General features: G+C 52.7%; 1 protein-coding gene across 1 annotated transcript; it reads right to left on the bottom strand.

The window, feature by feature from the left end:
* Positions 1-187: 187 nt before the first annotated feature.
* Positions 188-6,842, bottom strand: LOC311619299 (keratin, type II cuticular Hb1-like; the record flags this gene model as incomplete). The annotated part of the gene is made up of 9 exons (XM_084877515.1): positions 6,444-6,842; positions 4,455-4,663; positions 3,381-3,441; positions 3,156-3,251; positions 2,374-2,538; positions 2,013-2,138; positions 1,515-1,735; positions 835-866; positions 188-357 (listed from the first exon to the last, which is right to left on the bottom strand). Exons 1-9 carry the CDS (start codon positions 6,825-6,827, stop codon positions 188-190), a joined length of 1,464 nt encoding a protein of 487 aa, XP_084733641.1. The 5' UTR covers positions 6,828-6,842.
* Positions 6,843-13,476: the final 6,634 nt, after the last annotated feature.

The raw sequence follows: 13,476 nt of genomic DNA, 5'->3' as shown, positions 1-13,476 counted from the left end.
ATTCCAAGCAGCAGCCCTTTCTGGCAGGACAAGATGAGCAGAGGAGAGGCTGAGGGGAACAAGCCTTGTGGTGCATTCTCAGAACACATGGGGAACAGCTACCGAGGCGCCGCTGTTCTCAGCGGGGGGTGGGGGCAGTGGCACATCTGGCAGGCAGTAAGGGCTTCTCTGGCTCTCTCTTGGGCAGCTAACACCTCCCTCCACAGGTGGTGTTGAGCTGGCAGCAGGGCGCGCACATTCCGGTGGGCACAGCCAGGTTCCCACCACAGGGGGCACTGCAGGCGCTGCCTACTACTGGTCTGGAGCCAGACACACAGAGGTCCCCACAGACGACTCCGCCCCGAGAGCTGCTGACACCTGTGAGAACAAGGGCTGGGTCAGCTGCCGCCACCAGCCGCCTCCCTTTGGCCTCTGTGATCTGTCCAGCCCACCAGGGAAGGACTCAAAGGACCCTCAGTTCTAGTTCTGAAGGCATGGAAGGAACCTGAGCCTGGGAGCCAGGAGCCTGGGTTTTTCTGGCTCTGGTTGTCCTCTGTGACCTTGGATAAGCCCCTTACTCTTTCTGCACTTCCACACCTATACAAGGGGTGGGGTCAGACTGAGCGATATCCAAGGTCCCTTCCTGCAGTGACATATTACTATTCTTTCCCTCCCCAACCCCATTCATGCTGTGAGGTTCTTCCCGTAAACTAAGCTCAGTGTTGCCTGCTGCATGACCAACCTACACCTATTCACTGAAGGAAGTATTGGAAAAACTCTCCCCAGTGTCTATACGTTCATCCAGGAAATTCTTTTTGTCCAAGAATTTTCTTTTTTAGGACTCGTGATACTCACAGACATTCACAGATCCAACGCCTTCGCACAGCCTGAGTGGGGAAAAGGGAAGAGAGGGGAAGAGAAAAGAGATCAGAAAGAGTCCTCAGGTTTCCCCTTCTTTGTGAAACTTGGAAGAGTGCCTTTCTGGCAGCTGCAGCAATGCCAGGGCACACTCTTTGGCCAGCAGAGTTCAGGCTGGATTCAGCTCTCACTTACTCCCAGTCGGCTGCCTTTGTGCAGTACACAGCCTGAACAACCGTCCCTGGCTTGTGTGCATGGGCTCAGTTTTAGGAAGGAGAAGGTTTTCTCTTGGGCAGTGACAGGAGGCCAGGGCCAGGTATGGCCAGCAATTCCACCTTAGGACAAGGTGACCTTCCAGAAACAAGGGAGGGAATGGATTTTGGAAATGTTGAGGGTAGAGTAACTCAATGATCTTCTGAACTGATCGGAAGGGTGTCTAGGTTCTAATCCTAGCAAGGCCGGGTGCTGTTTGGGACTCTAGATGTCACAGTGGCATTGGCTTTTGTTTTTCCTCTGTATACCAAGTTCCAGTCCTTAGAAATCAAGGATCCAAAGAACCCACAATCTAGCTTGAGGCCAGTCCTTGGGACTGAGACTGAGATATGGAGAAATCAAAGATGGGCAGATCTATGCATGTAGAGTTCTTGGGGCAACGGGGCAACTGGGTGGAGCCTCACCTCTGCTCCTCGCCCTCCAGCAGGCGCCTGTAGGTGGCGATCTCAATGTCCAGGCCCAGCTTGGAGTTCATCACCTCCTGGTACTCCTTGAGCAGGCAGGCCATGTCCTGCTTGGCCTTCTGCAGGGCGGCCTCCAGCTCGGCCAGCTTGCAGCGGGCATCGCTGACGGCAGTCTCACCCTGCTCCTCCGATTGGGTCACTGCGGCCTCCAGCTTGGTGTTCTGGGGACCCAGAAGAGAACAAGATGGGGTATGATTTCTGTATCTCTCTGTCAATTTCCTGGATGTGTCCAGTCTCTCCCAGCCAGCTATGAACATCCCAGGAACAGGTCTCTCGCCTTCATCATCTGGGTCTCCCTAAGTGACCACAACTTATAATTCTGGTTATGCAAATGGGCTAGAGAATGAATGGAGAGATTTAGATTGAACACACATGGCCTGTGAGGCCATGGCCAGCCCCCCAGCCTCTCTGGTGGTCTAGGGTGCACGTGCCCCGTACCTGGCACTTGGCATTCTCCACCTCGGCGGTCAGCCTCTGGATCATGCGGTTCAGCTCATTGATCTCCTCCTTGGTGCGGCGCAGGGTCTCCCCGTGACGGATCACCGTGGCCTTCATCTCCTCACACTGGGGGGAAGCAGAGATTCAGGAGGGGACCTGCCACCCATTCACAGATGAGAATGCAGGCTGTACCGAGCTCAGCCCGAGCAACCACCCATGGCAGCCCTGCCCCCTCAGCCTGAGAGCTGTCTGGCCTGTTACCATCCCTAGGATCAGAATCTCCAAATGCAGCCTTTTCTAATATATAGCTCACATCCCTCCCACAGCCATGTCTAGGAGGCAGGTGTCCTGTGCCACTCACCTTGCTGCGGTACCAGGACTCGGCCTCGGCCCGGCTGCGGCTGGCGATGTCGTCATACTGAGCCTTGATCTCGGCAATGACACAGTCCATGTTCAGGTCCCGGCTGTTGTCCATCTTGACGACGACGGAGGTGTCTGAGATGTGGGCGTGGAGGACACGGATCTCCTGTGGGGCGGGAGTGTGGGAAGAGGAAGAATAACCAAGTTATCTGAACTTTTCCTCACCTGCTGAGGCTGATGCCTATCATCTCTTTGGCCCATTTGGAGCCAAAGTCTCTTGTTTGGAGAGAAATTCCCTGATGAGATCACATAACATTTGTACAGATAAAAAACCCCTCTTAGAAGAAAATACGACTAGTTCTCAAAGGCCTGCTCCTGGAATTGTTCAGGCCCATATGAACTTAGGCAGTTTCCTGCTATCCAGCATGCTGTGGGTCTTCCTTGGGGGCAGACCCTGCGGAGGGGCCACGTCACATTTCCCTGGACTGACCACACTGAGGAAGGCCATGGGCTGCCAGAGAAAATCTGGAGAACGGATTGAGGCTGTGTGATGACTCATGTGGCCTCTGCTTTGGGTTCCTAAGACACGTTGTTTGTCCTAGAGACTACACACTCTTGCCTCTACTACTTCTGTCCCTCTTGGTTTTCCATTTCTCTGTATCCTTTCCTCCTTTTCCCTGCTCCCCTCCAACCCAAGAGTTTCAAGCTGGGTTTCCACATCAGCTGGCCTGTAGGGTCTGGGCAGGGGTTGGGGAGCCCACCATGGCTGAGAGAGTCCCTCACCTCCTCATACAGCCGCCGCAGGAAGTCGATCTCCTCGGTTAGGGCCTCCGCGTTGGCCTCCAGGTCTGACTTGCGGAGGTAGGCGCAGTCCACGTCCTGTGTGGGGCACAAGAGGCCATGAAGTCAGGGTTCCTCGGGATGCTCTGAGGGTTGGCTGCCATGTGGCAGGGCAGAGAGGACAGGGTGGCCGGGAACTCAGGGTGGGGCTTGGCTTCAGGCACTCACCTTCTTTAGAATCACAAACTCATTTTCCGCTGTGGCCCGAAGTGCAACTTCTTCTTCATACCTGAGGTGGGCAAGGAGAACAGGACCCCGTCTGAGCAGCTCTTAACATGGCCTTGAAGCAGGCCTGCAAACATGCCTGATTCCTAGATCTCCTCTGGCTTGTGCCCCTGCCTCCAAAAGAAATGAGGTGGCGCAAGGAAGAAATCAGGCTGCTGGTCCAGGCCTGCTGGGATGCATTGGAGGACTATAGCATCCATTCTCACATCCCCTCTGGGCTCTCAGTGGGGGTGGGAGGGCAGGATCTGGAAGCTGTGTGTGCGTGTGCGTGTGTGTGTGTGTAAATTATCAAGGGAGATAGATTTTTTTCTCCTTTCACCTTTCCTTTTACCTTTCCTCTTGCCCCTGGCTTTGGGATCCCCTCCCATTCTCTTCCTGGGCTCAGCCAAGAGGAGTCAAGTCCACTACTTCCTCCTGCTCTGTGGGCAGGCTGGCTTGGAGCCAGAGGTAGGAGATGTGGTGGAATGGGAAGTCCACGGCAAGAGCCTCACTGAAGACAGCTGGCCACCCCTCGAAACCGGATTCCTTCAGAGTCCCCCGTGTGTACCCGTCATAGCTTGTATCACAGACAGTAACTGAAGGTCTGTCTGTGCCCGTGCCACCCTGCCTCCCAGCAGACTGTAAGTCCACAAGGACAGAACTGTATCTCCTGGTTGCCCCTGGGAAAGGTATCTGAACCTAGTCTGGCTCCTGGTAGGCGCTCAGAAAGTGTTGGGTGAAGGAGTAAACCTAGGAAGAACGTCCATGGCTTTGAGGGCTAGGTGCAAAGGGTCCAGGAATGTTAAATTTTCTGGGGTCTTAAAAGCAAGGTCTGGTGGATGGAGGAAGGAAGAGAACATCATTTCCCTGAGCTGCTGGCAGGAAGCTCTGGAGAGCTCCACCCCCTGGGGGGCCAGGAAAGACAGAGTGCAGGTTCTTCCCCGTCCTCAGACAGAGACCTAGCCACAGACCAGGACACATTCTTGTTCTGGGAGCTCCCTCCAAGCCCTTTCCTGAGCCAGCCCTTCCTGCACTTACTTCTTCTTGTAGCCCTCCAGCACCTCCTGCACGTGGTTGAGCTCCGAGGCCAGCCTCCCGCTGTCAGCCTCCACACACTCGGCCTCCCGCCTCAGCGTCTCGACGTAGCCCTCAAACAGGGGCTCCAGGTTGCTCTCGCAGCACTTGCGGTTCTGGTAGTACTGCCACTTGGTCTCCAGCAGCTTGTTCTGCTGCTCCAGGAAACGCACCTGCCGCCCAGAGGCAGAGCCTGAGAATCTCTTCTTGCAGGATCACAGGGCAAGAGGAGGTCCCAGCACCAGGCCCCCCAGACCCCAACTCTCTGACCCTGAGTCCTCCCTGATGGGGGCTTGTCGTTTCTCAAAGTCACACCAGGGCTTAACCAGCTCACCACCTCGAAGTCCTTGGGAGCTAACTTTAACGTCTTTCATGCAATTTACCTAGTGACCTGAAAAGTGCCAAACCACGCTGAGTCCAGACTCTGCTGCTGCTTGTTAATAATGTGTCCTTGGGCACAGCTCTTAACCCCTCTGCAGGCTGATCGCCTCACTAGGAGGGTTTAGCGAGCCCTCGTACCAGAAGGCACCCACACACTGGGCAGCTGCTACACCAAGTCAGGTGTGATGGTCAGTGTGCACATGAGCAGTTCAGCCCTTTTAGAAAGGCAGACTATGAAAGTTGAAAAATAAAATAGGTGCCAATTACTGAACCCCTGCAACAACAGTGCAATTAGTCACCTGGGATGCTCTGTGCTCCAACCCCCTCATTTTACAGATGAGGGACCCAAGTGATCCCCTGCCTGAGATCTCACAACAGCAGAGGAAGAACTCAAACTCTGATCTGCTGCCTTCTTGCGGTGTGTGTGTGTGTGTGTGTGTGTGTGTGTGCATGCACACGCTTCTCTCACTATAGTAATTATTGACTGTTTGGCCCAAGGAAAATCTCACATCCATCTTCCTGCCAGGAGGTTGACCCACCACTCCATTTACATCCCTTTGTCTAATAACTGCCAGATCCCTGGTCAGTTCTTTCTTAGGTTATCCTTGGTCTCTCATGTTGTTAGGAGTTTCAGATTTTCGGAGTCTTTCCTGGTGAGTATCTCTCTAACCTGGCTTCTCCGAGGTTGGCTCTGAGTGCTCTCCTTGGCCCCAGAACTGCTACCTCATGGGAGACTTCTCCCCCAGACCCATGCACCACGGCCACACAGGGTGCGATTCAGTGGAGGAGACAGCTTCAGACTTGAGCCGGACGCTGACATCTGCAGATGGTTTCCGCTGTGCCTCCCTCCCTATAGGGCCTGGGAGAGTGGGGGCTGTGCCTATTGCATGGTGGCTTGGACAAACCAAGGTGGCCCCTGCCCAGTGTCTAAGTAACCACTGGTATGGAAACAGCTCTGTGTGGTCCATGAGATTCCTGCCGGGCAGTCTTCCAGCACCACACTCACTAGCCTTGCCCTGGACACAGGGAGCATCTCCTCGCCATGTAAACGGCCAGTTGGCTTCAAGCACATTGAACACCCACATGGCAGCACTTTGCTCACAAGATGTTACCTGTCAGCCCTACCAGTTTCTGCCCCTAGTTCTGCTCATGTGTTTTCAGTTTGTCCTGAGCATCAGACTGGCAGCTCATGATCCTATTCTTGTCTTTCTGTCTGTGTCCTAGAGGTATGACTGTCTCTCCCTTTGGACTTGGAGCCTCTCTGGGTAAGCCTGCCTCTGGCTTCCCCCTCAGTGCCCAGCCTGAGTCCTGCACATGGATGGAGTTTAGGAAGGGTGTGATAAAGGACACCCACCTTCTCTGTGGGCACCCTGCCTGCCTGGACTGAGGTTGTGTACAATAACATTGGAATCAAATCAGGAGTCACTGCCCAACACACAGCCCTCTGTCCATGTCTGTGCCCTCCATCAGACTAGCAGCTCATCTGGACCACATCCCTCCTGCCCCTGACTCCTCTTCAGCACCCAGCCTAGCGACGGAAGGTCCAGGGAAGGGCCGGCCAGGGACACCCACCTTGTCAATGAAGGCAGCGAACCTGCTGTTCAGACACTTGATCTGCTCCTTCTCCTCATGCTTGACACACTGCGCGTTGGGATCGATCTCCAGGTTGAGGGGCGTGAGGAGGCTCTCATTGACGGACACGGTGGTGATGCAGGGCGGGCTGGGTCCGCACACGCCACCTGAGCGGTATCCGAAGCTGCGTCCGCAGGAGCCAGAGCGGAAGGCTCCGCAGACGCTTTGGCTGCCAAAGCCCCCTGTGAGGCCGCGGTAGCAGGAGACCCCGCGGTAGGGGGCGGCGGTGATGCAGCAGCGGCCGGGCCGGGGCCCGCAGGCCGAGGCGCAGCTGAAGTTCCTGGGGCCAAATCCACAGCCCCCGGAGCCGAACCCACAGGTCATGCTGGAGATAGGGAGGTTATCTGAAGAATAGAGAAGCCGGCAGGGAATGGAGCCAAAAGCCTGTGCTCCCAGGGCTGTGGCAGGCCCTTTTATGCACCAGGGGCAGCTGGCATTAAAAGGGACAGCAAAGAGACAATAGCTGCGTTTTATTGGCTTGGCATCATCCCGGGCTCTTAAGGGCCAGCCCCGCTTGCCTCCTCAGTGTAGCTGTGTCAACAATCCCCAGCCACAGGCCTGTTTCATCTTCAAAGCCCTTTACAAGCTTCCTCAGGGCCTCTCCCCGCCCAAGAGTATGTGGAGAAGGGAGAAGGGGTGCTGGAAGCATCAGTTGGATTCCACGCTCCCATGCAGGGAGTGGGTGCAGTGACCTGGGGGGAGCCTGCTCCCCAAGTCCTTTCCTGGAGGGGGCTCAGCTGTGCTGTGGGCTCTGGCCCTCTGACCTGGCCTCAGGTGGAGCAGCTGGTCTGTCCCAAGGAGGGGCATTGTCCCAAACAACCTCTGGTTCTAGGCTCTTAGCCTTCCCTCTTGCCCTAAAAATACCCCTTTCTTCAGTGTCAATATGAGCCTCTCCTAATCTGTTCCTTTCTAGAGCACAGTCAGGGAGGAGGATCGGGGTAGAGGTTTGGGAGGGAGCATGGCCTCTGTACTTGGAGGTATTCCTAGGAAGAAGAAGCCATGGACAACAGCTGGGTCATGGGAGATACCGAGTCAGAGTTCAGAAGGAAACCAGGGCCATTCTTCAGAGTTCTGGGCATCATTGCTGGTGGGAGAGGTTTAGGAGTGGGAGTGTGGAATACCCTAGAGTGACAGGGTGTAATCAGGGAAGGCTTCTTGGAGGTGGCTTTAAGGAAGACTGGGTTGGGATGGGGATAAGATTGGGAGGAGACAAGAAAGGAGTCCAGTTCTGATTTGGAGACTAGACTGTGTAATCAGTCACTCCTCATTCATCCAGTAAATTCTTATTGAGTTCCAACTATGTAGGAGATACTTGCTGGGTTCCTGGAATCCAACAGAGACCTGAGGTGTTTGGAGGTAGGAAAGGGTGGCATAAATATGGGGTGCAGGCTGAGTTGGGGTATGATGTGGGGGGTGAGAGTCCTTGAGTTCCCAGCAGAGAAGTTGAGCAATGAATACTGATTGGTATGCACACACTCTCCAGGAAGGGTGAAAGGTGCTGTGATGGGGTTGGGGAGGTCACCAGGGTCCTAAAATGGCATCACTTCCTCTCCTCACAGGACCCATTGGGTGAGAGGGGGTGAGGGTTCATGTGGCTGTCCCTCAGCCAAACTCCCTTCTTTCTGTTTGGGCTTAGACTGTGATGGGTGGACAGTGGCACCAAGCCAGGAGGTTCCCTGAACCCAAATATCTAAGCCCATAAACCCTTCCAAGCACACGTGTCTTGACCGCCTTTGAACCTAAGGATGACTCCTCCAATGAGCCTGTTTACTGACCAGCCGTGACCAAACGCTGACCCAGTCTGGCCTAAAAATAGCCCTTCATGCATCCCCTCAGGGCCTCACCAGGGCCTCCCTCATCCCTCTCAGGGCGAGTGGCCTGTTATACCCCAGAGTGAGGGAGGACCCTTGTGTTCTGGGAGGACGGGTGATGGTGCCATGGAATTCTGTCAGGGAGCTGGGCAACTTCTGCATGCATTTTAAAGGAAGGACACTCTCAGTCTCCCTCTTGGGCCCTGTGCATAGATTTGCACAGACTCTTGTTTCTGGGGTGGGAACTCTGTGGGTGTGGGGTGTGGGCTTTGGGCTAGGGGCTTCTGGTGTGAGAGACATAGAAGGAGGCAAGGCCTGGGGCCTGGGGGTGGCTGATTGCAGCTGAAGGTTGGTGGGGTTTTTGGAGCACTTCTGTGGGAGATGTGGCTTGTGGGTACTTTCATGTTAAGCCTTTTTCTGGATTAAATGTCTGCGAGACATTCAAGAAAGAACCAAGTCTTTCTCTCCACTTGGCTCAATCCACATTGGAACTAGTGAGCACCTGGAAGGTTCTTAATCCATGCCCAAGGGTTTATGTCTTGGTAAAATGCTGGGGGATGCAAGGTGGTGAATTCTTCATACACATTTCTCCATCACTGCATTGGCAATTGTGCCCCATCCTCTGACCCCACTCACTTCTCAATCCGGTGAGCTGGATTATGGAGTGGTACCCTTCACTGAAGGTCTCTGTGTAGACACATCCACCTCCTTGGTTTCCAGGGGGAACCGTGAGTGTGCCCAGGCCACTGTCCTGATTGGAGATGATGGAAGCATGGACAATGGAGATAAAAAGCTGGGTTTTGAGCCCAGTGCTGCCACTTACTAGCTTTGGGACCTGGGACAACTTACATTTCTCTGGTTTTGTTACCTGTGAACTATGAATGGCAACCCAATACTTACTGGGTGTTGGAAGTGGTAATCGAGTGCCTGGTGGTAGGAGGCACCCCCTCCAACCCTCTCACTTCTAACAAGGTGACTGGTCTTGGTTACATGCAGCTGGCAGGGCCTTGCAAAGGGATAGTGTGCATGGGCTGTGAGGTGCCATCCCTGTGTGAGCACAAGCAGCCCAGAAGCTTTTACAAGGCAATCACGGCCACCTCAGAAAGCCTTAATTAAAGCACTTATTTGTAAATGGCCCAGAACAAAGACAATGACAGACCTGGTAAGCCCTTGAAAACTGACTTAGACAGGAAGCTGACAAAGGGACAGCAACTGGCTGCGATGAGTTCCCTTCCTCACCATAGGCTGTAAAGGCTCTGGCTGAGCCCCAGGCTGGTTCAGTTGCCAAGGCCTATGCCTTGTGTCAGCCTTCCCCCAGCCCACCTGAGATGGCCTTTAGTCGGCCAACGACTGCTCACCCTGCTGTTCTGGTCCTCAGAAGCCTGCCTTCTTCCCTAGAATTGTGAGCACCACTTGAGCTATTCATAACTGTTCTTCTGATGGCCTCCTGTCTGTGTGCCTGCCTGGCATCTGATCCACCGATGCTCCAACTTTTGTCCTTTCTTCTTGCCTTACTATCCATAGGCCTTTTCACTTTTAGTCCCTTCCTAATGGATTTACGACAAACAACTCTGTGATGAACATTCATTAATATATGTTCATGTACATCTCCATTAACTTATTAAAAAAAAACACCTTGATAACTCCTGGAGGTAGAATCTCTGGCTGCAGAAGTGAAATGTCTGTGGGGACACCATGCAATGTCTGAAGTGACCCAGCAACCCGAGAGAGGTCCAGCCGCACATCGGAGGGCAGTTCTGCAAGGACAAGTCATTGTGGCATTATCAGAAGGAAATTGGAGACAACCTAGATGACTGAGATTGGACAGAGATAAAAGATGATAAATGCATATTATGGAAGCTAAACACCGCAAAGTCGACGTAGGTACAGACAACATAGTGTTGGGTTAAAAAATGTCAAAACCATACCACTTATCTAATTAAAACATACACAAATGGAAAGCACTGCTACTTACTGCCCAGTAATGAGCACATATTTGGATGACTGTGCTGCAGTCATCTTCTGTTGAGCATTTGGTGCCTGGGTAGATGTGCTTTGGAAGCAGATTTTTAGGGAGGCGAAACTGTCAAGTCATGGGATGGAGCAGAGGAGGGAAGCCTGGTACACAGATCTATTATGTTAACGTGTGGTCGCTGCGGGCCCCCCAGGGAGGATACACCCTGGGGCTGCTGAGCATTTGAAAGGAAGCTGCTGGGAGAAAGAAAAATCCAGGCTAGGAAGAGACAGGGAAGCCACAACTTGTGTTGATCAACCTGGGAAGGCTTCCTGGAGGAAGAGGGCTTTTCCCCATGATGGCATTGGGTGCCTTCTGTAGCCAGGCTAGAGTGCCCTCTGGTGGAAACAGTGTGGGAGTCCAGGAGAGTCTTTTCTACGGCACCTCTGCAGCAGAGCAGTGACTCACACAGCCCCAGGGACTTCTCTGAGCTACAAAAGTTAGGGTTTTGGTCTGTTAAATGGGTTGCAAGTCATGTGGTTGTGCTGAAACTGGAGGAGCTCCTGGAATAAGACAGGAAAGGGGTAATTATCAGTATTTTGGGGCCAAGTTTTCTTCCTGTTTGTTTCCTGAAGTTCCTCCTTCTCTGGCAAGCTGCTGAGCTGCTGGAGTTGGGGAACTCTGAAGGGCACTGTCTCCCACGGCACCCTCCAGACAGCTAGCTGCCTCCTGTCTCATGGGCCAGGTTGACAGTCCTGGAAATGTTCCTTAAGTAGACCCCAAAGCCGAGTCCCTGTAACTTCAGTCCACTGGCTGTCCTCCATGTCTTTGGGCACCTGTTCCCAGCTGCCTCACTTAGCACCAGTGGGTGCACATCCCCTCTGTCCCAAGACAGACACCAAGTGTCCTCTCCTTCAGGACTCCCCACAGGGCTGGGCCTCAGGGCCTCCCTGCTGGTGCTGTCTTGGCCAGCAGTGACCCTCCAGAAGCAGTGAGAAGGCTCAGGCCGGTCATGCTCCCTCCTGTGTGGCCTGAGCAGCAGAGGGCACCGGTGGCCACTGCTCTGGACACTGCATGGCTGAGTGCTGCCTAAGAGAGCAGGAGCTCCTAGAGAGAGAAAAATGAGCTAGCCCTGCTGAGTGCTGCCCAGACTACACAACTGTTTTTTTGTTTGTTTGTTTGTTTTTTAGTTTTATTATATTTTTAAAATTTCTTTATTGATTAAGGTATCACATATTTGTCCTCATCCCCCCATTCCCACCTCACACCCCTCCCCACGCATGTCCCCACTCCGCTGTTGTCCATGACCACTGGTTAGGCTCATATGTATTGTATATACACAAGTCCTTTGGTTGGTCTCTCCCCTTTATCCCCACCCTCCCCTACACTCCCTCACAACTGTTGGTTTTTAAAGCTGCTAAGTGTTGGGTGGTTTATTACACAGCCAAGTTAGCTCCTGGCTGGATTCCATAATTTGCAATCACTCTTGATTATTAGAATCATCTCATTCCAGAGTTTAAGAAGTCCTAGCCTCATTGTAAAATTTCAGGTCTGAGCTCTGCTCAAACCTTTTCTCTCTCCCCACCCTTAAGCCACCTCCCCACGGCTGGCTGGCCTGTTTCTGGTTTTAACGCTCAGCTCAGTGGGGTGTGGTCTTTTATCACAAACTCCCACCTCCTTTTTTTTTTTTTTTTTTTGAGATTTCTCACCCCCAGCTGCCTCAGGGGAGGTGCTGTCAATCAGGCTCTGCCTAAGTGGCTGCTGTGGGGACAGCAGGCTCTAAAGTGGGGTGGTGGCACCACAAGTCCGATGTTCCAGGGTTGATTCCCATAAAGTCCCCTAGCACTGGTGCTGCCTTGCAACGTTTGGCCATATCTTATGCGCCGTGTCCCCCACCTCCCCCCACCCCCCCCATGCTGCTGGATACTTGCCAGACTGCGATGCTTCCAGCTCAGCTTTCCTCCCAGACCATCTTTGGGGCCTGTGACCATGAGGAGAGGTAGCCAGGTCCAACGTGTAGCTCTCTTAGAACTTGGGCAGACTAGCTGCCAGCCTGGGAATCATCATCTTGACTCCTCTCCTGTCCCCAACATCTAGTAAATTGACAGGCCCTTCTCATACCTCGTGGCTGATTCCATTTCTTTCCATTTCTCCAACACTGTCTTAGCTCAGGCCCATGTCATTTCGCATGTCATTTCAAGTGATAGCTTGCTAACTGGACTTTCTGCCTTATATTATGTCCCTACATCTGTTCTTCATCCCACTACTTAGTTGATTTGGTCATCTACCTATCCATCCATCCATCCTTCCATCCATCCTAACCCACCTGCCTCTGTATGTAACCATCAGAGGAAATCCTGTACTGCTGATGGGACAAAGGCCATACTCCTAGAAGGGGCACACAGTGCTCCTGTCTTGGCCCTGCCTATGCTTCCAACCTCACTTGTCCTCACTTTTCAGGAACTACCCTGTGCTCCTGCCATGCTCCGCTCGCTGCTCTGACCCCGAGTGGGGCACTCTTGCTCATGCCTCCACACCTTTATGCTCTCTATCCCCTGGGTTTGGGAACTAAAGGTGGCAAGTTTCAGCTTTCCTTCCCACAGGTGCTAAGTGAGGCAGTTGGGGACAGGTGGAATCCAGCCAGGAACTCAAGGCTGGGCTCAGGTCCTGTTTCCTTTCAACAGAGTGGGGTATGTGTCTATTATCACACTGCAGATCAGCGATTTCAACACTTCTCATCTCATGGCACACATAAATGAATTACTAAAAGTCTGCGGCACACCGAAAAGTTCATATTTTTTCCCTCCTATCTGACAAAAATAGGTATAATTTTGATTGGTTTACAAAAAAGGTCACAATAGTGATTACCTACCCTTTTTGCTCCAAAGTGTCTTTAAAAAAAATCAGATGTCTATACTTGTATATAAGGATTTCTGGTACCAAGAACTAACCAATCAGATGCAACCTCTTTATGTGATGTGACTAAGAAGATGCAACTCTATTACATGACCTTTATATTTATGGTTCAAGACAAGGCATTCACACCAGACAGCTATTGTTGTATTGGCTGTTGGCCTTTTTTTAATTTGACAATTTAAGGGAAAAGATGTCAGGTATTGCATGTTTTAAAATTCTTGCATACACTGGTTGAAAATCGCTGCTATAGATGTTTGATTTCTCCATCTTGACCAGTTAGTAGACTGTGAGC

Source organism: Pipistrellus hanaki (genome assembly GCF_964339955.1).
Source record: "Pipistrellus hanaki genome assembly, chromosome: 3".
NCBI lineage: Eukaryota > Metazoa > Chordata > Mammalia > Chiroptera > Vespertilionidae > Pipistrellus > Pipistrellus hanaki.
Note: the sequence above shows the minus strand (reverse complement) of the source record. Positions and strands in the feature narration are given on the sequence as shown.